The 24,318-nt window shown below is 44.5% G+C and overlaps 1 protein-coding gene across 2 annotated transcripts in view; it reads left to right on the top strand.

Moving 5' to 3' along the window:
• C2CD3 (C2 domain containing 3 centriole elongation regulator) overlaps window positions 1-24,318 on the top strand; it is a 594,096-nt gene that overhangs the window by 323,636 nt on the left and 246,142 nt on the right. For both annotated transcript variants that reach the window (XM_069640138.1, XM_069640137.1), the window contains 2 exons: window positions 15,903-16,041; window positions 16,763-16,827. In XM_069640138.1, the coding sequence (XP_069496239.1) occupies window positions 15,903-16,041; window positions 16,763-16,827 (204 nt within the window). The remainder of the gene's footprint in view (window positions 1-15,902; window positions 16,042-16,762; window positions 16,828-24,318) is intronic.

Here is a 24,318-nt window from a genome sequence, read left to right as displayed (position 1 = left end):
TCACACTATTTAAAATATTAACTCCAATGTTTGCAGTTAAGTCAGAGTGTGATTAAATAATTGACCAGGATAACGCACTTTGGCTGAACAGTGAAGCAGGGATTTTAACACACTCTACAAATGTAACCATATATACCTTCCAAGGTTTACTTGGTGCAATATTTAAGTATTGGATTTCCAGGCCTACAATAATACTATGAGTTTATTTACATGTTGCAGAGTAAAGGCACAGGGCAACATGTAAATCCAAATAGCAACATGTTAGGCCAAAGTTATGTGGCTTTCATTTTCACATCCTGAATGGCAAACCATACGTCCCAGAATGCAAGATAATTCAAACCTGAATAATCTATTTGTGTGTCTGGCCGTGAGTTGGGCTATTGGCAGTGCATGAATGTCTGGTCCGAGCTTATATTTTGCTCAGGAGAAGGAAAAAACGTCCAGGACACTTCTTGAGCCAGTGAACTAAAGGTAGCTCTGTAATAATCAAACGAAGTATAGTGCTACGGCGTGGCGTACCGATGATTTATAGTGTTGTAGCTCCGGATAAAACCAAAAACACGAGTGCATTCAGTGTTTTAGTGGGAGACGAAATCAAGCGGGTTGGAAGGACCTAATGACTATAAGCATCGGATTCACGGCGCCGTAGGCGGCAAAATGTGTGTGCGCCCCCCTAAATTACAATTGTAGTTACCTCACAGAAAACGACATCCCACAGTGAGTCTTTAATACTTGTGGGCGGGCACGGGAAGTTGGCAGAAGTACAATGCCCAGTGTATGAATGAGCACTGGAATTATATACAGTGAAATAACAAGAGCACCGCTTTGGGGGGATCGGGGGTGGATTGGCGGGGGGGGGGGGTCGGGGAGAGGGAGACTAGCGATCAGTGCTAGCTGAATCATTTCTGGGGACTTGGGATTTGCCCAGAAACACAGACTTTGATTAAGTGGTGAAGCCGGTATTTCAGACAGGTCTGAAACACAGGCACTGGAACACATGTCTTCCCAGCTGCAGTTGGTCGACAATTTGTTTGTGACAGATGCTTTTGCAACTTTAGTTTGAAAACATCTGACGGTAAACTGCACAAAAAATGTAATCTTGTTTTTCGAACTAAAGGAAAGTTTTGCTTTTGCATCCGTTTAATGATTGCTTTTATTTTTATGGTATATGTAGTTGCCCATTTGCTTGCCAGAGGAACATTATTCTTCAAGCAATGCTTTCATTGTTTTAAAACAGAAGATGTGGTACACACCTATTTCTCTTTTTCCTATGAATGCAGGTTTCGCAGACATCCGGACATGGGTTGGGCCGGGGCCAGACAGGGTAACGCACCCTCTGCTGCAGGTTTGCCTTATTGCCCGATAGAAGCAGAGCCTTTTACCTGGAAGGTCTTGTGGCAGTGAGAGTAACCTCTCAACCTTTCTTCCCACGCCCCTGGCGAATCATCATGACTCATTCCCCCTCCCCACTGCCATGTTTGCCTTCAACAATACTGTTTTATAAATATGGCTTGAAAAGTACAGTGTCATGATAGTACTCCTACAAATATGTACATCGAGAAATATGTTAAGCAAAAAGAGTATGATTGTAACTTTATTTTCCCCCTTCTTGAATGAAAAACTACAACTACCAGAATACAGTTCATCCGTAGACTATGACAAATGATCTGTGGGTTTTCGGAATGTACTTTCAGGATTTAAAGACTCCCAATAAAAGATGTGTGAAAACGTAACCTGGGGAATTTCCATTGTTTGACACAGGCATGCTTCATATATATGTATACATATGAAAATAGTCCATATGACCTTGTTTCCTCTATACAGAGGAACCGTAGAGTACGCCTTCGTGTAGAGGCAGACTAAGCAAGTCATATAAACATGGACAATGATTTGCTCTGGGTCGAAACCCGGAAGGGGCATGACCTAATCTCCCCACCTGCCATAATTAATGAATGTGATGAAAGCGCAGTTTGTAATGCTACAACCAACACACTAATAAACAGTGTGGAAAACGCTCCAAAAATTCCAAAGATACCAATATCATTTTTAAAATAAAATAATACTACCATTAAAGGCGGGCTCTTGAAAACATGCTCCACAGTGATGCATGCTGTGGAAATTGGAGACTGCATTGCAGAGAATAACTGACATTCTCATTTTAACTGAGACCTGGCTCCACGAAGCAGAGTTACATTCCATAGCACTCGCTACTCCTGATGGTTATAAATGCCTCCAGCCGATCGTAAAACCGGACGAGGTGGTGGGGTGGCAATGATTTTTAGATCAACTCTGGATTTTTATAGCTCCACACCCCCACAACTGGATCTATGCGAGGCACTCCAATTTAAACTTAACATTGATGCAACACACTCATTACGCCTAATAATTTTATTTAGGCCGCCACGAAGCACCCCGCTCTTTGAAGAACAACTACTGGCACTTATTTGAGGCCCGTGCAGAACCAATACTGCAGTCGCGATTTTGGGGGATTTTAACCAATGGGCCAACAATTTGAGGCGATATAGAGGTACAATCTCTATAACAAACATTGTCATTTCTTCGGTTTTCACAATTGGTGGATAAACCAACTCAGAAAGCTGGAAACACACTTGATTGAATATTAGCCAAAAATATGGAATTTATCCTACAGAATGTAGAAACATGCCCATGGTCGGACCACCTTTTGATACACTTTAAGCTACCACAAAACTTGAGAATGTGCTGAAGGAAACCGCTCCACCTGGGGAAACGCGCAACATAAAAAACATTGCGGCTGATGCCTTCCAGTCAACTATATGACCATAGGTGATATTCCTGATCCCCTCTGCCCTTCAAAAAGTAAGAAACAAAAAGGATATCAACTTCATTTTTGACTGAGTTAATCCTTGCCCGGAAAAATAAGAGGAAACGTGAGCGCTGCTGGTGAAATCATCCCTCTCCTCTTACTCTGACTGCATATAAACTATCGGTCAAGGAATATAAAGATCTGACGTTGGAAGCCAAACGACAATCCCTTAACACTAGAATTGAAAAAGCTTCTTTGAAATCTAAAGAACTCTTTGCAGTTCTTAAAGAACTTAAAGGCCCTTGTACTGAACCTAGACTAAATATTAATGAAGATTGGCGTCAGGATATACTTGATAGCTTCTGCCAGAAAACGCAACATCATCAAACACGCATTAGGAAGACAATAGAGTCACAATGTCTAGTGGAGGATATAGTATCCCCAAATTTGGATGAGTCTACTCAAACCATAAAACCCTTTACCTTCACTAAAATGACAGAACAAGAGGTTTTAGTGATTATTGAAGGACTCAAGCCAACGTCGTGTAAGTGAGATATATTTCCTACATCCCTCTTCAAGGAATTTGCAAGTATACTTACACCTTGCATTACAGAACTTGTTAACGGCTTGTTTGATGAGGCTGTTGTTCCTACTATTACCAAGGAAGCCTGGATTACCCAACATTTAAAGAAGGATAATTTAGACCCCCTGGTACCGGAACGCGCCCTATCATAAATGTTCTGTTTATACTTAAAATTATTGACAAAATAGCCTACATACAACCTCAAGCATTTGTAGAGACAAATAACATCTTGGCTAAAGAACAGTCTGGTTTCAGAATCAATCACGGAACTGAGATGACTCTGAGATCTGAAAGCCAGTATAACGGAAAATATAGAGGAAGGAAGCTCTGCATTACTGCTTGTGTTAGATCTGTCCCCTGCTTTCGACATGGACGATCACAACCTTCTAGCAGAGAGACTTAAAAAAAAATAGGTCTATGTTCCCCAGAAGCAGTATCATGGTTAAACTCCTTCTTGGACCCTAGAATTGCCTGTGTTGCTAAGGGAACCTCAGTCTCAGAAGGTCCCTCTCATCTGCTGTGTCCCCCAGGGATCAAGCTTATCCCCGCTACTTTTTAATATATATATTAAATGCTTATGTGATCTTCTTAAATCTATGGGTATACAATTTTCCAATTATGCTGACGATACCCAGATAGTTGTTAGACTATCTGGGATCTATAAGGATGATCTGGCTACTATCAATGAGATTTTTGGGGCAATCCAGAAGTGGATGGCCCTAAACTGTCTTGCTCTTAATGATAAGAAAACAGAGCTGCTCGTCATCAGCACACCTCATGGGCTGAAAAATGTGGACACTCGCTATAAGGCTTTTGAGATAGGTGGCAATAATATCCTGGTATCCGATTATGTAGAAAACTGAGTATTCTTTGATGCTCACCTCTCCTTTCAGAAGCATGTATTGTACCTCAAATCAACATGCGCCTTTTTTATACACCTTCTATGGCAAATATGTCTTCATCTATCAGAAACCAATAGAGTGTCAATTGCAGCAGCCATAGTCAACACCAAGTTAGACTACTGCAATAGCCTCCTTATGGGAACTACTGAGGGCAATATTAGGAGCCTTCAGACTGTACAAAACGACACGGTTCGGGCCGTTTGTGGGCTAAGTCATCAATGCCACATTACAGAACATCGGAAGAGACTACATTGGCTCTCCATAGAGCAATGACTGAATTTTAGAGGGCTAGTTATCGTCTTTAAATGTCTTTCAGGTGATGCTCCGGTGTACCTTAAAACCAGATTTAAAAAGGCTATACCAAAGCAGACTCTGCGTTCAAATAGTCATATGCTATTGATTCAGCCGCGCACAAGCTTGAAGAAAATGGGCGGAACACGTTTTTCTACCTGGGCCCCGAGAAATTGGAATGCGATCCCGTTCTACTTCAAACAATGTGCGACGTTGCAGCATGGGAACATGGGAGAAAAACAAAACATTCTAAACAAGTCCTTGAAACAGATCCCAATGTGAAAAAAACTACCAATCATAACAGATAGTACAAGTGCATGGAAACAATAAGGGAGAGGCAGGGGAGGAAAAAAGGAGAACAATGCTAGCAATAGCATTACTATGCCTGACGACAATTGTTGCAGTGCAAGAGAGGCGAGAGGAAGGGGGGACGGGGTAGTAGGGGTATAGGAGAGGAAAGGGTAAGGTTAGGGGCAAACATGTGACTATCTAGAAAAGGTTGACGAGTGTTCAAGATAGTACAGGGGGGAGAGAGGAGGGATAAAAACAAGAAGGCAAAAAGGGGAGACAGACCAGCTATTATCAATGGTCAAAGGGACAGGTGATAAAAGTAAGTGCTGAGAGAAAAAAGAAAAGGAGTGGGGGAGGCAGAAGGCTGCAAAGACAGGCAGCTATGGCTTACTGTGCCTAACGGCAATTAAGATAGTGCCAGAATTTGACAGAGGAGGAAGGGGTGAAGGAGAAAGAGGAGAACAGGAGGGGCAAGGAGTAAGGAGGAAGTGTTTTAGGGGAAGGAGATGATCCCGAGGGACAAGGATTGAGGGGTGAGACTGGAAAAAGTAGGGGGCAGGGGGAGGTAGGTGGACACACTGGGGTGTCAGGGGATACCTACAAACATGGACACAGTGGTAGGGTGGGCCAGGGGGGAGGATATGGACACACTGACGGGGGTAGGGCGGACAGGAAGACAATGGAGGGGGGTCGAGGGGGGCATGGACACACTGGCAGAGGTAAGGGGGACCATGATGAATGGCGGTGGTGTAAGGGGGCACAAGACACACTGGCAGGGGTATGGAGGAAATGAGGACAATGCAGGGATGGGTAAGGGGGCACAAAGACGCAACTGGCAGGGTTCGGGGTACATGAGGGCAGAATTGGGAGCGGTTTGTCCATGTGAGCGCCCTGAGACCCTTGGGTTAGCATTGCTCTATACAAGAACTTAATTAGTTAGACATCTGATGTGAGGAAAATGTGACGGTCTACAAGAACAAATGAAAATAAGGAAGCTCGTTTAAAACTTGTTTGTGTGACATGTTTTAATCGTCTTGGAAGAAGGCATATATATGGACAGCTATCTGATGCTGTCTGTATGCTTTCAGAAAAAAATGTCTTGTCATCCAAAACAATGGTTACGTAAATTAACCATCCCATATAGTTTCCACTTCAAATGCTTTGCCAAAATAAAGATAGTAAGTAGTTGAGCATTTATGAGGCCCCAGTCGGGGGCATTTATTTCCAGTGAGTCAAAGGGGTGGTCGCAGTAGAGCCTCGCTAGGGCAGGCAGAAAAAAAGACCACATGCCTCAATACAGTTCACCTCTCTAGAAAACAGTCTGTATTACTGTGGGGAGGGGGAGGAAAAGGATGGGTTTAAGCGCAGGGCCCTGGGCTATGACACAGACGGCCATGCCCAGTGCAGTCCTGCCAACGAGTCGGAAAACACTCTTTGGTGTCGGGCCTACGAAGTATTTGGCATGGCATAAGAAAAGGGCTGAAAATCCTAAAAAGAAGTGGCAGTACTGACATAGGTAATGGGAAGTGACATCACAGGAATTGAACATATCCTGAAGTGAAATATGCACATTTCATTCAATTAGTCTTTCCCAATTAAAGAAACTGCATCGGACAAATAAGCATTTAGCAAGAGAGCAGATGTTCCTATAACCATCATCATCAAGTTTATTTTGGATTTGCGACAAAATAATCCAGAAAAACAAAATGCAAGAATAAATAGCAATTTTGATATAATAAAACATTGCACATACGATCATTAAAACCTCTGCATGGATGCCCATTAAAAAGGAATTACAAATACAGTTCATTTGATAATGTGTATATATACTCATTTCAGGGAGGTGTGCTTGGCAATCGTTTTCTGAGGTAGAGTGCTGTTTTCAAATATGAGAGTAACGACCAGCCCACACATGGTGAATTCGCCGGTAGCAAATATGTTCAGGCTGGCCGATATTGTGAAGAGCCTGCTTAAACTGCCGGGCCTGATAATTACGTGCGCCGTAGCACAGACGTTGGAATCCAACCCCCAAGCGATGAAAATAATCAACCCTGGGGATAACACTGTTCCTACAGTACATGGCCATAAAAACAGTCCTCTGTCTCCCCTTCCAACATGCCATCATCGCCGACTTTTCCGCTTTTCCACCAGGTCCAACCCCTCCATAAAAACGGCCTATTCCGAAATGAGGGCCTGCAAAGCTCTTGGTGTGCGGGCCATCAGCACAGAATCATCCGCATACACCAAAACATGTAGGGGCCGGCCATCCAATTTTGGGACGTATGGGGAGAAGATTTTAGGAGATGCTTGTGGAGACCATTTATATATAGGCAAAAAAGTAGGGGCCCCAACACACAACCCTGGCGCACCCCCAGTTCCACCTGGAAGGAACCTGTACAATGCCCATTTGCACCGCTCCTCACACATGCTTGCGTTGTGCCATGTAACCTGGCCGGGAGGTTCACCAGGGCCCCCGGGCAATTCATGGACCTGAGCATATCCCACAACTTGGCATGATTGACTTTTCCAAATGCCATGCTCAGATCCATGAATGCCAGATAGATGCGCTCCCCCTTCAGGTAAAGTGAGTGTGCTTTTACAAGGTAAAGATTAAGTACTTGTTCGGCTGTGCCCAGCCCTGGCCTAAATCCTAGCTGAACTGGGGAGATAACTCCACTACTCACTACCCAGTCCTCCAGTCAGGCCAATATTTTAAACAGAGTCTGGGAAGCTCGGTAATCCTTCTTGTATATCGGCTGAATAACCGCCATAGACCATGAGGTCGGGATAGCTCCACCGCACATATTGCATTAACCCCTTGCTTGAGTCCTGGTGCCCAGAGATCTGGGGCTATGACATATATATCTGCCGGAACATTATCCGGACCTGGAGATCGCTTGAAACGCTGGCAACCAATAGCCTTCTTTATTTCATCCACTGAGAACACAATACTTGCTTCAGTGCCCATCCCATCACTACATGCCGGGCTGCCCCTAGTTGCTTGCCACTCTTCGTCAGCCCTACTCCCTGCACTATGTAAGGCTGAAAAAGGATCCATCCAGGCCTTGCCTGAAATGTTATTACATCAGACCTTTCTAAGCAATCTCCCAAAATAAGTTGGAGTCCTTATCCCTTGCGGCTACCACCCAAGCTTCCCATGCTTCTTCCTCCGTTACTCTTTTTCTAGTGGCTAGAGTTTTCTTGTAATGGGGTCTAGCCTTTATGGTGGCAGTCTTGGAAGTAGCAACACTGCTCAGAGCAAGTTATAAGTTCTTCCTAGCTCTGGTACAATCTGAGTAAAACCATCCCCTCCTTCTCTTTCCCCCTCGTTTACCTTGGACAGAAGAACACCCGGGAGAGCTGGGTCAGCATGCTTCCAAACCTCTCCAGTATGCTTGTTCTCTCTAGATTCCCCCGGAGCAGATTTCCAAGGTCAAATCGTCCTCCTTATCCTCCTTCCAGTTGAGCCTATGGCGGGAGGTACCTAAGGATACTTCCAGGGGGGGCACAGCAGCACTCCATGTCACCTCTTGCAGCTCCCCATCGGCCACCCCATATGATGACAGCAAAGACACATCCCGCCCCCCTCCCCCACCCACAGTCCCCACACTGGGAAGACCCAGAACAGCACTCAATGCCAACTCTTGAGGCTGCCCATGGGCCGCCCCAGGGGACTGGCATCATTAGATGGCATCCATATTGGCCAGACAGTCAAATTGATTCCGGGCCAACACTGAATCAGATACTGCTATCCGAACTTGTCGACCCCTCCTCCCTGTGGCCCACACATAACATTGCTGGCTAAATTTAAAAAGTGCACACCTTTTATGTGCAAGACTTACGGTTGCCACCTGCCCGGATTTCGACCGGGCAACCGTATTTTTCGAGATCTGTCCGGTTTCGAGGCATTCTATCTGGATTTGGTGTGTCTCCTGGACAGCAGCAGTCTGAGTTTTGAGATTCAGAAGCCAGGGAAGTTGCAGCAGGAGCGGCGTGTGTGCTTGCCACGGCTGAATGGGCTTCCTGTAGCGTTCCTCAGAGCTGTAATTTACAGCTCTGTTGTCAGAAAAGGGCTGCCCCGCAGGCCGCAATTAATGGAAACTGATTCATGGGGGCAAATACACCTCCAATGACCCTTTCACATGCAAAATGCTAATGTTGGAGCTGTTGGTTTTGATGGCCCATATGCATGTTCAAGGCAAGTCCAGACAACAGGTCTCACAAGCTATTTGTGAAAGAATAGGTCTATTGTATATTTATCAAAAAATGTACAAGCCGGCACATTTTGTTTACACTTTTACAAACTATATGCTTGATGTCGGTTTTCAAAAATGAAATAAGCAAGCAACCTTTATTAATAATACAACCAACCACCAGCAGACTTCAGATACCTCCTTGTTGCAGTGTCATGCATGAATAGGGCACCAAGGCAGGCCTCCTTTGGTTGCATTCTGTCACTTACAGCTCTGCAGTGATAAATGAGGAGCAAAACTGTGACTGCCAGAATGCTGAGAAACACTCAGCACAGGATGCACCTAACCTACATGGTGCGATGGCATATGCATCTCTGCTTCACAACCACCGTATGGGGCACCGGTGGGAAAGAAGCTGACTAGTGGCCAGTGTTCGCTTTTTAGCCAGTGTCCATCTGCATTCGCTCTGCAGTACACACATTTGAGAAAAGCTGGACTACAAGTCCCAGAGTGCAAACCACTGTTGAATGTAAGCTTTATTGGAATGTAGTCTCTTCCCTGTAGACCTATCAAGCGAACCAATTTCTAGTGAGAGTTACACCATTCATGGATTCCCAGCCCACATCAACCTTCAAGCATGCTTCTTGCAGATCTGCATTCCAATTGGGCTCATTAAACTTCACTATTGCATAAGAGAGGAAGAGGTCTATAATGCGGCAGTGTGATATGCTTACCAAGTACAGCAACAAAGATAAAATGGGGAGATTTAATAACCGGCACGTTTCTGTAAAAGGCTAGGAGGAACAGGGAACGTCAGTTCAGTGTACCCTGCTCAGCCTCTTATGTCAAATTAATCAGCTCCTATCGCATTAATTAGCTTGGGCAATATTGGTAATATGCCTTAAAAAATGTCAACAGACCATTCTGTTATTAGTGTGCACTTTATAAAATGGTTGAAGAATCACTCTCACATTTTCTCGCTATTCATTTCTTTTGGAATGTTGGCCTGGTGGGTTAACGTGCCAGCTGCAGTGATTTTATGTGAAACCTGCAGCTAGCTCTCTGCTGCAGGTTCTTAACCTGCTATTCTAAGAATGTACTGACTTTTAGAGCTTAAAATAAAGCTTCTAGGAATGATTTTACCGCTGCTTTTAAAACTACGAACATTTCATTCGAAATTAAATTATCAGTGCCATCCATTGATCCGGCAAGTGGGTTAATGCACATCTTGATACAATCTGAACAGCTCGATTCAGACCTGCCTAACCTCCAGGATTGGCCTGGGTACTTTGGGTTTTTCGAGACTTTCTCTGGGGAGAGGGAGAGAGAGAGACCGACAGATTTCTGGAGTGCACAGCCATCTCAGTAGGGGCGGGGGGATAAACCTATAAAGCTTGGATCCCCTACTGGCAACAAACCTTTGCAATTCACATGGTCGTCAGCTCCGTGAGAAGAATGTTCATATCCCGCACGTTAGAGAATGTTCATATCCCGTGTAGAATATGAGATCAAGTCCTTAAGTGCTGGACTGGTCTCGAATCCTAGTATCATCTTTGCACTAAAGTGTGTGATCCCTGACAGATCAATGCATCATTATGTGCCTTATCTGTGGCACATCTAATGTGAACTACATAAGCCCTGTTTTCCATCAAATAGAGGAATATTTAATTTATATAGTTTTAGATTTGCACTGATTAAATTAATTGAAAGTGATGATTATACGTTACAATTGTTAAAAACAAATTGTCATAGTAAGAAATGTAGGCATTATCATTATTTTATAATGCGCTGAATACCAGTGAGTGGTGCAGGGTTTGTGTCTGTGAGTGAGATGGGGCAGAGGTGGCGGGGGAGCTGCTGCTTCACTGAGAACGACTTTTGGGCAGAACTTGAGCCTGGAGGAGGGTTGAAGCAGAACTGAGACAGGGAACAAAGGAGCCTAAAGGAGGTCAACAATCAGCAGGAGAAGGTTTTACAGTGGCAATGTTGGTATATGGTTTTACGGCAAGTGACATGATTTCCTTTGGGCACAAGCAGCATGAAAACGTACTTACGCACAGGAAATAGTGATGCCTGTTTAATAAATGCAGTGCTAGTGTTGTCCCATGAAGTCCTCTTGTGCTAGCAGGATAACCTCCCTTTTCTGAGAAAAGTCTTGTATTGTCTTTCTTGAGACTGATATCGCTATTTTTGTTGAAGAAATGCACACTTTTCTGTATTATCTGCAGAGCATTGAACATTTTGCCCAGAAAAACACCATACCAGTGTTGCCCCTGTTGTTGTGATAGTGTTTTATATTTACAGGGGCAACACTTCCATTTCTTTCAACTGAAATCCCAATTTTCTGGGACTAATGTAGATGCCAGAATGGAATTAATGTGTTTTACTTTGGCAGCAGTGGCACATTGACACTGAAACTCGCATCACATTATTACTATGTGATTAAATGGGGAGTTTGAACTGACTGGACAATGTATACATTTGCTTGGGGATGTTTAAACTGGCAGGCTGGTGCCTGGAGTTGAACGTTGGCCTTTTCTTTTAGTAACTCGGGCATGGTGTGGCGGCAGTGCACACGTGCAGCTAATTATGATTGTATTTTATGTGCAAGCATTTGTGCTTGTATTGTTTTTAACTTGCACAGAAGCAATTATGTGCATTAATGACGATGTTTAAAACGGTTGCAATTTCTAATGGCACATTATTTTCAATTACATGTAGTAAGTGGCGCCCTTCATTGGTTGTGCTTCAGTGCTGTGGCACAAATATAGATGTGTCTACTGGGACCCAGTGTTCTGATTGGCGCGCGGGTGATTTGCTCTGATGAAATGCTGCTGTATTCTGTTGGTGGCATGCCCTCTGATGTATTTTTTTTCAACCGAATTTCATTTATAAAAATGATGACTGTAAAATGTGCCATTTGCCCCTTTTCTGACAACCAGCGAAGCAATCCTCTTCAGAACGCGTTGCTCATGCTAGTTCAAACTGCAGGAGTATTGTGACGTCCGGTTTTGTTTAAATTACTATAACTCGTTGCTAGTCAGTAATGGGGATGGGTGAGAAGACATCTCTTGTTGGGACACCACTTTAGTGGGGGTACGTATATGCGGCGTGTGCTAGTTTTCCTAAAGAGTCCTGGCCCTGCTGTCTACACCGCGCACACCGAACCATTGCAGTCTCTGGATTAGCCCTCAATGAAACATTTCATACTTCAGGCGATCGCTTTCTGGGCTGCGATCGATATTACAGGCAGTTACTTGCCTGACACCCGCGAGCACGAAGCGGAAGTTGGGGTTAGTTGGTGTTTCTCCTGTGGTTTTGGTTCCCCCTTTCTTGGACGGGGGTGGGCGGTGGCCGTGTCGCTTCTTGCTACTGCCGAGGTGCTTCCCAGAACCTGACCTTGCACTTCGCGCGCGGTGGAAACTATTTCTGTTTGATGACATTAGCAACTTGGACGGGACCTGTCCCAAACAGTGGAACCGGCGCGATCCGGTGCCGCTTCCCTCAGAAAGTGACCCTGGAACTCTGGCTTTATCAGGCCGCTCTCCGTCAGAGATAAGTCGGCGAAGGAAGGGGTGATTAGCGCCGACATTTTATCTATGTCCCAAAACCCTTTAGTAGTTCAGAGGAAAGCTCTCCCGTGCAACGGAAAAAGTCACAATTGCACAATACGAAGGGTTGACGTCATTGTTCTCTAGACTAGAAATCACAAGAGGAAGGCCCTAAACAGACAGTTTCTCTATAAAAATGTCATTTCTGTAATGTGGCTGGTAGTTTGTGGTTCACTTCACACCCCCTGCATTTTCTGGTATTTTATGCTTCTGAGACTTCCTTCCTCCCATTTGTTTATGAGGTAAGGTTAATGGGTGTTGTAATCCATACAAACTTGGAGTGGGAATGATGGACTTCAGAATGATGTCATCAGGCCTAGTGTGATAGTCGCTTGTTATGTTGCTCTACCCCCCCCCCCCCTCATCTCTCCCTCACCTTTTGTCAATCTCCAGCACTACCAGAAATTAACATTGTCAAGCCTAGTGGGATAGTCGCTTGTTGTGTTCCTCTCCTTCTCCCCCCTTCACCTTTTGTCATCCCCTGCACTACCAGAAATGTCGTCAGGCCTAGTATGATAGTCGTTGTCTGTCTCATCTGCTACCTCTCCCTCTCTCCCCATCATTGTCAAAGCTCTTGCACTATCTGAAATGTCGTCAGGCCTAGTAGTATAGTTAATTTCACATTCTTAATGTCTCAAGGCCTTTTAAGAATGTCATTGGGGCTCATTATGACACTGGCAGTAGCCATGTCTGTGCCGCCGGTATAATTCTTTTTTCCGGTGCCCAGGAATAGTCAATTACTGGGTCATTACGGCATTGCCGGACCCGATAATCGCCCTTTCCCGGGCGTCGGAAAAAAATGCTCCCCATGTGAGCCCCACAGGGCTCAATGGGGAGGTTGAATGCACCGGTACTGTTTATAACGGTGCATCCCACATGGTCTGCGGGCAGGTGCCATTCCGCCTGCCAAGCCAGACCTAGCAGGCGGGAAGGCACCCGCCCACAGAACTCGTAGTTTGCCGGTTCGGGAACTACGTGTCCGGCAAGCTTACCGGTAAAGTAGTTCCCAGACCGGCAAACTTATAATGAGGCCCATTGTATTTTCCCTTGCTCCCTCCCTTGCCTTGAAGCACTTTGAAACACACGTGTGTATAGGCGTTATACAAATAAACTATCAATATCAATAGTACCAAGGAGAAAGCTAGCATTTTTTCAATATATGGGCTCAATTCAAAGAATCCGGTCCTGGAATAGCCAGGGAAAATTTGAAAGGATCGCGATGGCGAAAGAAATGCCACAATTGCAGCGGAAATGCATGTCGCAGGCTAAGTGTGTACTTTTCCACTATAGCGCTTGTCTTTTTCAGGCAGCTTCAAACTGCTGTAGGACAAAAGGTGAAAGGAAGGTAGAGATGAGGAATGGGAACGAAGAACAAATGCAGATGTGTGGGTGACGTTGGAAGAGAAATCGGGGCGGTGGGGTAAAGGAGACTGGGCCTGATAGCGAGTTAATGCAGAGCTATAAAACATGCGGCAACGCAGACATTGAGCTGCAAGCCGTGCAGGGCTAACATTTCCAGGGGAATGCACGGAATGCTCACTGGAGATCGCAGAACTAGAATAAATGGGGTAATAACGGCACTGGGCTCTGGTGAGTCCGTGCAGTCCTAGAATAATCAGGGCAATGCAGGGAGTGGCTTTTGGAGAATGTAGAACTAGATTAAATGGGGCAATGCAGAGAGTGGGCTATAGTGAGTGCAGGACAAACAAACCGAATATAAGGAGTGGCTTATGGAGATCTCGGAACCTAAACAATGGGGTCCTACAGACTGTGGCCAGTGGACAATGCAGGAGTACAATAACAGGTGTTGCGGGAAGGGCTGTAGTTCCATGTCTGGCGTGAACCTGAGAATAAAGAGGTTGGGCTATGGGATGGCACATGACTACAGTACGTTGAGTAATGCAGGTACTAATGCAGGAGTAGAATAATGGGGGTAGTGCAGGAAGTATGGAAATGGTGTGATTTATGAAGAACCCTAGTGTGGTATGAAGATTCCAGGATTAGAATGGCCATCGTCGATAGGGCAGGTGTGGGATATAGACTGGAACAACTGGGTTTCAGAACGTGCACAACCTAGGATTTGGATAGTGGTTTGAGGGCACTGTGGGTAAAGGTAAACCGGACATAAATAACAAGTGTAGCAAACATAGTGCGTAATGGAGAATTTTGGACTGGAACAGGTGGTGGGTTATAGAGAAGGAAGGATTAAAAAAGCCGAGGGTTATTTTGGTAGTGGCTTATACATAGGGTTTGTTTGATTAATGAACTGAATAGCGTTGGCGCCTCTTGGACGTTTCTTGTCTAGTCCTGACACTCAGGCTCTTTGTGGTCTCCGGAAGTACATGTGCTTTCTTGACATCATTGCCCAACTGTGCCTGTCCCAGCCTTTTAAAAATCCTTTCTAGTCTTTGCCTCTTGTTTCTGCTCTGGGTTGTTCCATGCATACACTAACTCTTCTCCTTACACCCTCTCGTTCTCTTTCATGCTTGCAGTCCTTTTATTTAGCAGCTACTTAAGTGTCAAAGTGAACAGTGTTCTTCTCTAAAGGTAAAATATTGCATGGATTTATTGAGGCAAAAGAAAATGTGTAGGAGTAGACTCAGAAGCGCTTATTTCAATCCGCCATTTTAAAGGTGGCAGCCGTCCTTGATCTTTGCCTGGCCATACGGTCATATGCCAAAGATCTTCCACCATTATGTGGTCTGTCTGCAACCTCTCTGCTCTTGTCTATGTCCAATTATATAACATGTCATCTAAATCTGGGCAGTGCTGGAGTCCAGGTGCAAACCTTGATTTGTCGGGATCAGCCCTCCCTCTAATTCCTGCGATGTTCCCCTTTGCCGGTGGATTCCGCAATCTCTCCCATAATACTTTTTCTTAGCCTTTAATCAATTCAAGTTCCTGGATCTGTTTGTGAATAAAGTGGAGGTACTGGGGATCAGTGGGCCACACTTCCACCACAGGAACATTCAGCTGTTTATTCAGCTCCATCTTCAAGCTCCCTAAAGTCGCACTTCATCTCTTCTCCCCCACCGTACTGTCATCCCGCTCTTAGTGGCATATGATGAAATGCAGGTCTATACACACTGATATACATTTGAAAATAAAAATGTCATTTAATGCTTTGTTGCCCTCTGCTCTTTGGAGTAAGCTATGTTTGAAATCCCTGTTTGATCCTGTTATTTTCTGTTCACATTCAGCCTGGTTTGGAATTTGATTGGCTCTGACCCTCCTCGTTTATTTTAGGGAGTCCTCTGACGGAGCGCAATGTGGCCACCCCAAGCTCTTGTGTCTCGTTTCCTGTTGCTGGTAGTGACTTTCCAATATCGACTCCAGTCATCGAGAACACAGACTCCCCTGTCTGGAACTTTCAGCAGCAAGCCAGGTATGCTGAAGATTAAACCTAGACGTTTTATAGTGCCTTGTATCTGGCCGTGCCAGGCTCCGGAAGAACATAATTGACCTATACTGATAAGTGTGACCACAGATAAGACAAGATCATGATTCTGGGGTAAGCACAGAGTGTACTCCCGAAGGACTCTGTTTCGAAGAAAGCAGTTTATTCTGCTGCACCTTTTCTAATCAATAATGCTGGCTAGGCTATTGATGTCATCGGAGCCCAGCTCCCGTGGAAGTGTTGATACAGTGTGCTAGCTCTTGGTGCAACATGTGGGCCAAATCGGTCCCACGCGCTGGCACGCCAGTTTGCCTAACGATACCCACCACACCCTACACAGCCCAACCTTGCAACACTCCACCTCGTCTCGTCAAACCTGGCATGGCACCAAAGGTACTGTGACGAGGAAGAGCATCTTCTAGCCTCGGGAGTCGTCCAGGGATCCCAGATTCGTATTGCCGGCCAATAAATCCTCAAGGGTGGTCTACAACAGCTGCCTTGTGGTTAGGGTATTGTTTAGCTTTAGTGGTCATGGAGCTTTGTTTCGTTAATATAATGTGACACGCTTAAAGAGGCGATGCAGGGAAAGTGTCTTTGTATGTGTGGTGCTATCCACCTGAATTGTTTCTGGATCCCTAACTGAGAGGTGTGCTTCAATACCAAAAGCCAATTTGTCACCATGATATCGTATTTATTTTTTGGTTAACAGGTTACCCAAAGAACTTCTGCTTGATCCACAGCAAACCTTGGTTTTTAAAGTATGGCATAAAACAGGTAAGGGATGAGGAAAATGCATTTATTTATTCAAAATATACAGTATTGTGGGGGGGGGGGGATGTGGTATCATTCAACACAGTTTGGGTCCCAGCTTTCGTGGTTTCTGCCGGTTTGGTCTCCTGTGTGTCTAAATGTGGAAATACTGTTTGGGGTGGCTCCTTTGGTGGAGAAATCTATTGTTTGAAGGCTAAATAATCTTTATTGGCAATTTAGTTCTGTAGCATGTAATTAAACACTGATTAATAACAGCCACAAACAGCCAGCTACTAAGACTAGCAAAAGCTGAAAGCAAATGTACTGTTTAAAGATACCTTATAAATGATGTGTATTTCTGGATTATTCATCAATACAATTGATTGATTGATATTTTATTTCTATTGCACTCGTACACAAGTGTTTCAGAGCGCGACAAGGCAAGGGAAGGGGAACAGGGGAGAACAAAACGATCTACGATTCTACTCATTACTTGCCTGAATTCTGATGTCATCAAGGATTTGCGTTTTTATTAGTAATGCTCATTTGCACAGACAACAATAGTCCATCTATGCAAACATATGAATATGAAGACTGTGTTTAATGTTTAGAGAATCTTTATATAAACACACCCCTTCAGGGCGCCTGCAGTGTCAGTACTCTTCCATTTAACTATGGAAAGATCACCAACGGGTTGAGAGGGTATTTAACATTCCATAGTGTTTTCGCTCCTTAGCATCCTCCATGATTTCGGAATTTGCATAGATCGTTCATCAACAGTATGAAACATTCCACATAGGTGAAGCAATGGACTATCCCTTTCCATCAGTTTCATGAAGTTCTGAATCTTGGTTTGGGCATTTTATGGTGGTGACTCCAGTATGTATCGGGAATTGAGAATTGTAATCTGTCATTTAGCCTCATTCGTTGGTGTGAAGTTATTGGGCTGAATGTTGTGTGCAGCAGTGAGTTTGCAGGAATGTCCTTAATGCCAACGGTTGCTTAGTAGACTGAATGGTGGCAAGAGTAACTTCCACGGGCAAGAACGGGCACTATGTTAAACCTGCTGCCTAAGCAGGCCTTCTAGGTTCATGTTAGTTAAAGTTTTACGATGATGGAAAAAATTACACACTTACATTTGACAACATTTTTCCCTTCAAGTGGGAGTGGAAGAAACCAGTTTTGCTCCAGTCCTTATACACAAAGATTCTTGCAAAAGGGCAAAAAAGTAGCACATTCATTCTCTAATATTCCTGCTGCAAACATACCACGGTTGCCCATTGCCTGCGGTGTAAGGCTGGGTGAGTTTATGCGAATCTGAGAGGGGTACCAATGAATGTATTCCATTACTACCGGCCTGCAGCTGGCTGTCTCAGAATTCAACTTGTAAAGAAGCAAGAAAGGCAGAGCACCATCTCTGTGTTGATCCACCTACAGATTGGTGTCCTCAGAGTCCCGACATCCAAGGCTCATGCTGAGTCTTAAAGACTCAGCCCTAAAAGAGGAATTTGTAACCAATCCTTATGTATTCTATATCTATTCTAACTTATTTCGTTTTTTTAATTAATACAACATATATGTTTGGATTGATTAGTGGTTAAATTATTCCATTATCAATCCAAAAGAAAATGTGATTGTCAACAGAGTATTTTGTTTTACTTGAGAACGGGTTCTGTCCCATGAGTTACCTGCACCCGCATGGGCAAGTGGCTTCAAGATTTGCTACTTGTGTAGGTCTCAGTTTTCAGGTCTCGTGCAGAGGGGATGTGGCCTAGCAGTTCGGGCTGGACTGCCCCTTTTGGGGTGGGGCCAAGCCTGATTTGCATATGGTCTTTCCCTTCTGTAATGGCTTGGCAGGCGAAGAACGGTGGTCTGGAGGGTTGCCCAGAGCGTTGCCAGTGGTTAAGATTAATTCTAAACCTTCCAGCCATCACCTCTTTGTTTTTGCTCAGTTTTCAGGTGACCTGCTCAATGGCGGCTGCCCTCATTGGTTCCAATAAATGGACCCTTTATCAGCTCTAGTTCCCATTTTACAGGTGTACAACAGGACTTTCTGTGGCAGTTGTTTAAGACTCTTTATAAGCCGGGGTCCCCTTCCTGCACTCAGTTCAATATGTTTTAATCACACAACGTCCTTAGCTGGAGAGCCACTCTTTCTTAAGGACTAAGTACTTTTGGCCCCCTGCAGGGCATCCTCACTTAAATATCTGCAAGCTCAACCGTGTCCTTCTGAATCTCAAGGGCTTTTTATTATTGCTCGAGCAGAAAGGTGTTGTTTTTTAGGCAATACCACTTTGATGTTTACTTACAGCATCAAATGCTGGTGGTGGGTAGGCTGGTGGATGTTATTAAACACATTGATTACAGTGACCATTGTTCAGTGGATGCTGCAGAGTGTAGAAACATTGTGCAGTCTTCTGTTCTTGATGTTTCGACCAGATTTATCACTGCAGCTGTATCTACAAGACCTTTGCCAGTTAGGTGCTCATGGAACTGGAGCAAATGGTTAAAACACCTTTACTAAAAGAGAACACCATGCTAGGTTTCACTAACAACATTTTTTCAAATGGGGATCTGGGAAGTTGAGGTCCCTTTTCTATCTAATTGGCCTAAATAAGGTCAGTTTTGGCAGCTTACAGAAAACACCTGTGGTTTGTTGCCACAGGGCCAGCATCAGAAGTTTCTGATGTCTCCTTTCGTCCTTGCATCCTCTACAACGGCCTTCACTAAAGTGATGTCAGTCGCAGTGGCCATCTTTCCTCTAGTTAATGCCCAGGCATTCCTTCGAACGAGAAATAAAGTAGTACCTTATTTCTCTTGACATATTAGTTACTCTTTTGTAACATGCTTAATACCGGAGAACAATCTCTAAGCGCTGGACCGGCATTCGAACCTGTGTCCTCTGCATTGTCTTGCTTCCAAGACAAACGCACTGCCCCTGAGCTATCCTCCTGGCCCCACATATGTCATTAAATATAATTAAAGGTCTTCTGCTTTAGTACAAAGTCCACATAAATCAGCAACTCGAGGAGGGTATCTCAATACCTTCCATCTTGTATCCTGAAAGCCTTTCAGGCAGAGGATGATCTTCATCATAGTCCTAGGGCAAAAGTTCTTTATAGGGCTGCCAGCATGTACAAAGTGTGGTCTTTGGCAAATGAAGAGTTTTGTAGCATGCTGGGTTTCTGGAGCAAAGTGGAGCGGCTATATCTCCCAAATATTGCAAAGCCTACAGTGCCTTTCTGATAGTTAGTTACTAGTTTATTGAACACAGAGGTTATTAAAGCAGTGGTCTTCAACTTCTTCACATTCACATTTCAATGCCATAATATGAACAAATAAGGTACATATCTTAGGGATAACTTTGGTTCTGATGGATAATATTTGGTCTGTGCAGATTATATTTTACATGTCAAGCCTACAGGCTTGCACAAGAGAAACTTTAAATCGCTCCTGCATGGTGCCGGCTGATGCCATTGACAATTTGCATTATTGAGTGGGCATCTCAAGACACCCACCTGGTATTACGTCACCCTGGATATAGATGTTGCAGATTGCTCAAGCCCACACTTTCTTGAATACTTTCCGCCACAAGAGGACTAGGAACATTCTGAGGTGATCAAGTGGAGAAGTGAGCGCTTTTAAGGAATCTGCAGACAAGATATTGCATCTATCAGAAGCAACGCTACCATATAAGGTACAGAACTTATCCGAATTCTATCTTTTGAAAGACTATTCCTAGCAACACCTGCGAATTTAGGAAGGAGATGCCTCCGAAGCACCAAAGAATAAAGAGAGCAAGTCAACCAAAGATACGCCGCACTACAACTCTCCCAAACCGAGCTTCTGCCCCGGCATCCATGTCCCAAGAGACATGCTAATCAAAGGGTTTCAGGGTCTGCCATGTTGCCGCCCTACAGATTTACTAAGTTGGTACACCTCTCGTAAAAGTGTTCGGAGCTGCACAGCCCCTAGTGGAATGCGCCACAATCTATCATGGGAGAGACTGTTTTGGTGGTTGATGGCATAGTCTGATGCACGTGACGATCAATCTGGAATTGGTCTGCATGGTCAGACATTCCCTGGATGGCTAAATGCAGCAAAGAGTTGTCTATCCATTGTATATTCGTCAGACCTATTAAGTTATGGGCTAAAGGTTCTTTTAGGTTCTAGCCTGTGTAAACTCCCCTCCGGCCTATATAGATAACGCAGAGGGAAATATGCTGAAAGTGGAATATATTGAATAATGTGAAACTCACTAAGGACTTTAGAAAGACAAGACTGCTTCAAAGTGTCAACATGTCTATTGGCAATGTTGTGTAAGGCCTCTCAGAAGATAGAGCTTGGAACTCACTCATCTGGCCGATGCTATAGATAGCAGAAAGGTGGTCTTCAAAATGAGTAACTTCAAATTAAAGCTATGTGTTGACTTGAAGGGTGGAGTCATCATCTGTGCCAAGAGCAAGTTCAGATACCACTGAACCTGAACACATAGTATGGAGAATATCAGGGGACAAAGCCCTTCAGGGGGTATATCACAATAGAAATCTCAAGGAATTAACCCTATTCTGGTTTCTGCATAAAGATGGGCAAAGGAGTTGGGTACACCGTATCATCGTACACACCTGGAAACCATCCTTCACCAAATAAAGTGAAGTACAGCACCTTAACTAATTCTGAAAAAGGTTGTTTGTTGCTGATCATACCATCTGCAAAAATGCAGCCATCTGCAGGAGCACAGCTCGATGGAGTCAACAGCCCCACACATGTTAACTTAGTTCATGGCGGTTATGTCTGCCAGAATGATCACTTTTTTCCCCTGTAGCTGTAACTTGATAAGCTTGCAGTGCAAGGCAAATCTCTCTAAGCAATACAAGACTGGTCTGGAGTCACCCCTCTCTTTCAAACCAATTCTCTAGCACATCGAGATTATTAGGTCTGTGCATCAGCCCATCTTCAATGATTCCACAAGCAAGTACTTGCTTGTGGAAGTCTGGAAGAGAAAAGGAATCCCCCACCATCAGATTCTGCTTTATGTTCCACCACCTCCTGCATGGGGAATTGGGGAACACAGGTGGCCATCAAGCTTAACATCCTCAAGAACAGCTGTCGGTAACACGGACCACTGCCAGAGGCTGTTGGGTATAGTTTTGATCACCTGAAACCGTTGGTAGGCAGACAATCCTTGGACTGTGTTGTATCCAGCACTGCAACAGCCTCATGGTCCGTTGGATTGATTGATTGATTTGATTTATACTTTCGGCTGGTTAGGGCTTTCGTAACAGTAGAATTCAAAAGATAAAACATGCACAGTTAAAATACAATAAACCACCTTGCAAAGAATAAAATGCAAAATGTGACAAAACACATGACAATCTTAAAACAAAGATAAAAAGGACCCATAGCCATATCCCACCCTGCAAATGGCTACTGGCTACTTGGGAGAGCATGAAAAAAAGAAAAATGGTCTATGGTTTCCAAGATCGCAGCCCCAGAAAGCCAAAGATACCAGAATGCCCAGTCCTTAGAGGCTGCTAATCTTAATTGCTCCCTGTTGCAAGGCTCCATAAATGAATCTTGCAGTTGCTTGGGTAATCCCCTAAAGAAAAGACAAAGCGCCACTAAGATAGTCTGCAAGAGCCTCTCTCCTTAGGATGGGCATAATACTATAAAACCTTAAGGGGGTCATACACTGGACATACAAGAATGAAATGAGGCAGGTTTTCCACCTCTGCCTCACCATTTTGCATGTTGGACTCAAACCATTCCATTTATTGATGGTCAGAGCTAAAGGTATAATATCAGCTCTGGCGAGAGCAAAGAGGCGCATGATCTGAGGGTTGGTAATGCCGGACAGATACTGTTAGTGGCCTCCGCCCACCACAAACACATCTTCCCAGCCTACGCAGACCAGCCAGCTCGGTCTCTTCCACCCTCCTTGGTCTTATCTCTTAGGCTTCTTTGAGTTTTAACAACAGATACCCATGATAAACCATGGGTTGGTACAAAAGGTTGACAATACAGCCTAATCCCAGTTCGTGGGGTCTGCTGACAATTTTTTTCTATAAGGCGAAATGAAGGGTTGGGAAAAATATTCTTCTCATGCCAGGTCCAGCATCACGCGTGCCTGTTAAACTGCCTTTTTGACAGCATATCTGGCCGGGGAGTCCATTGCCCTTCTCTACTGTTTCTGAAAACCAACATCTGCATATAATACAGCTGATGGGGAAACCTTTTGGTAAATATAAAAGTCATTTCCAGAAATTCCGTTCCCAAATGCTAACTCTGGTAGCGGTCTTGTCTAGGCTCTAGGCCCCATAGCTCGGCGCCATATGCGACTGTACCTCCAAATTTCCAATGGAAGACAGTCTCTATTTCAAAGCCAAAATTATTATTGAATTTGGGCTTTCCAGGCAAAGTTCGAATCAATAACTACAACCAGGTATGAGAATGGATCAACCATTATATGGATTTGCCATACAGATTAAAGCAGTGCCTAGATCTGCCACTGTGGAGACTATTAAGGATCGTAACTTTGGAGTTAGACTTGTTCAAGATTGGATGGTTTAAAGTGCAATAAGTTGTTACAGCCTTTAGTTGGGTTCTGTGGAAGCATTTGGCGTCCTGGCGAGAAGGTCTGCGTTGTCTGCATGCAGTAACATTTGCACCTGCTTCCTGCCAATGCTGGGAGCATTTTTTGCAGCATCTTCTGCGTATTTGGGCATGTCATTTATGCACAGACAGAAAAGGACTGGGGCAAGCCGGAAGCCCTGCTCGAGCCTCTCCCTGGTTGTATTTTTCATGTGAGTTGGCCACATGGGCCAAACCTAATCTAGACCGAGGTCTTGGAGTGTAAGGCCCTAAAAATGTCAGGTAGAGATCGGTCTATTCCTATACTTGCCTACTTCTCCCAGACCCTCTCCCTGACCATCATTTTCTTAGCGAGGGCGTACCTGTTAGACAGGTGCCATAAAACGACAGCCAGGTCCACAGTAGAAAGCCCTGACCTGAATCTGCCCTGCCCCCAGTTTAAAATAGACTTTTCACCTAACTACCTATTCAGTTCTTGCAAAATTATGTTGGAGAAAAATGTGCAGTCTGTATCTATTAAACTAATCGGTCTGTAGGGTGGTACTTCGTTGGTGGGTCCCTTAATGGAATGATGATGGAGTTTGTCCTGGAGTTTGCATAAACCAGCTACTCACAAAGTGTGGGAAAACAGCACATAAGAACTTGAAAACGTCAGCCTGGATCACATTAGGGCTGCGGCTCTGCCACTTGCTAAGTGAGCAATAGATTTATAGATCTTGACCTCAGTGAAAAGTGCCGATATCAGAAGGCCATTCTCCCCGACTGTGGAGATACCTGCCGCCATGCCATGAATGGGGCAAAAGTCACCTCCCTCAGGTGGGTCTTGTGATCCGGGAGGTACAAGTTCCTGATCTAAACGGCTGGTGGTCCCTACCCATATTTCGCTGAAGATCTGTGAGAAGTGAGAAACCTACGCCTCCTCTG

Source organism: Ambystoma mexicanum, chromosome 7q (genome assembly GCF_040938575.1).
Source record: "Ambystoma mexicanum isolate Mex_15411 chromosome 7q, UKY_AmexF1_1, whole genome shotgun sequence".
Lineage (NCBI taxonomy): Eukaryota > Metazoa > Chordata > Amphibia > Caudata > Ambystomatidae > Ambystoma > Ambystoma mexicanum.
This window is presented reverse-complemented; position numbering and strand designations above follow the sequence as displayed.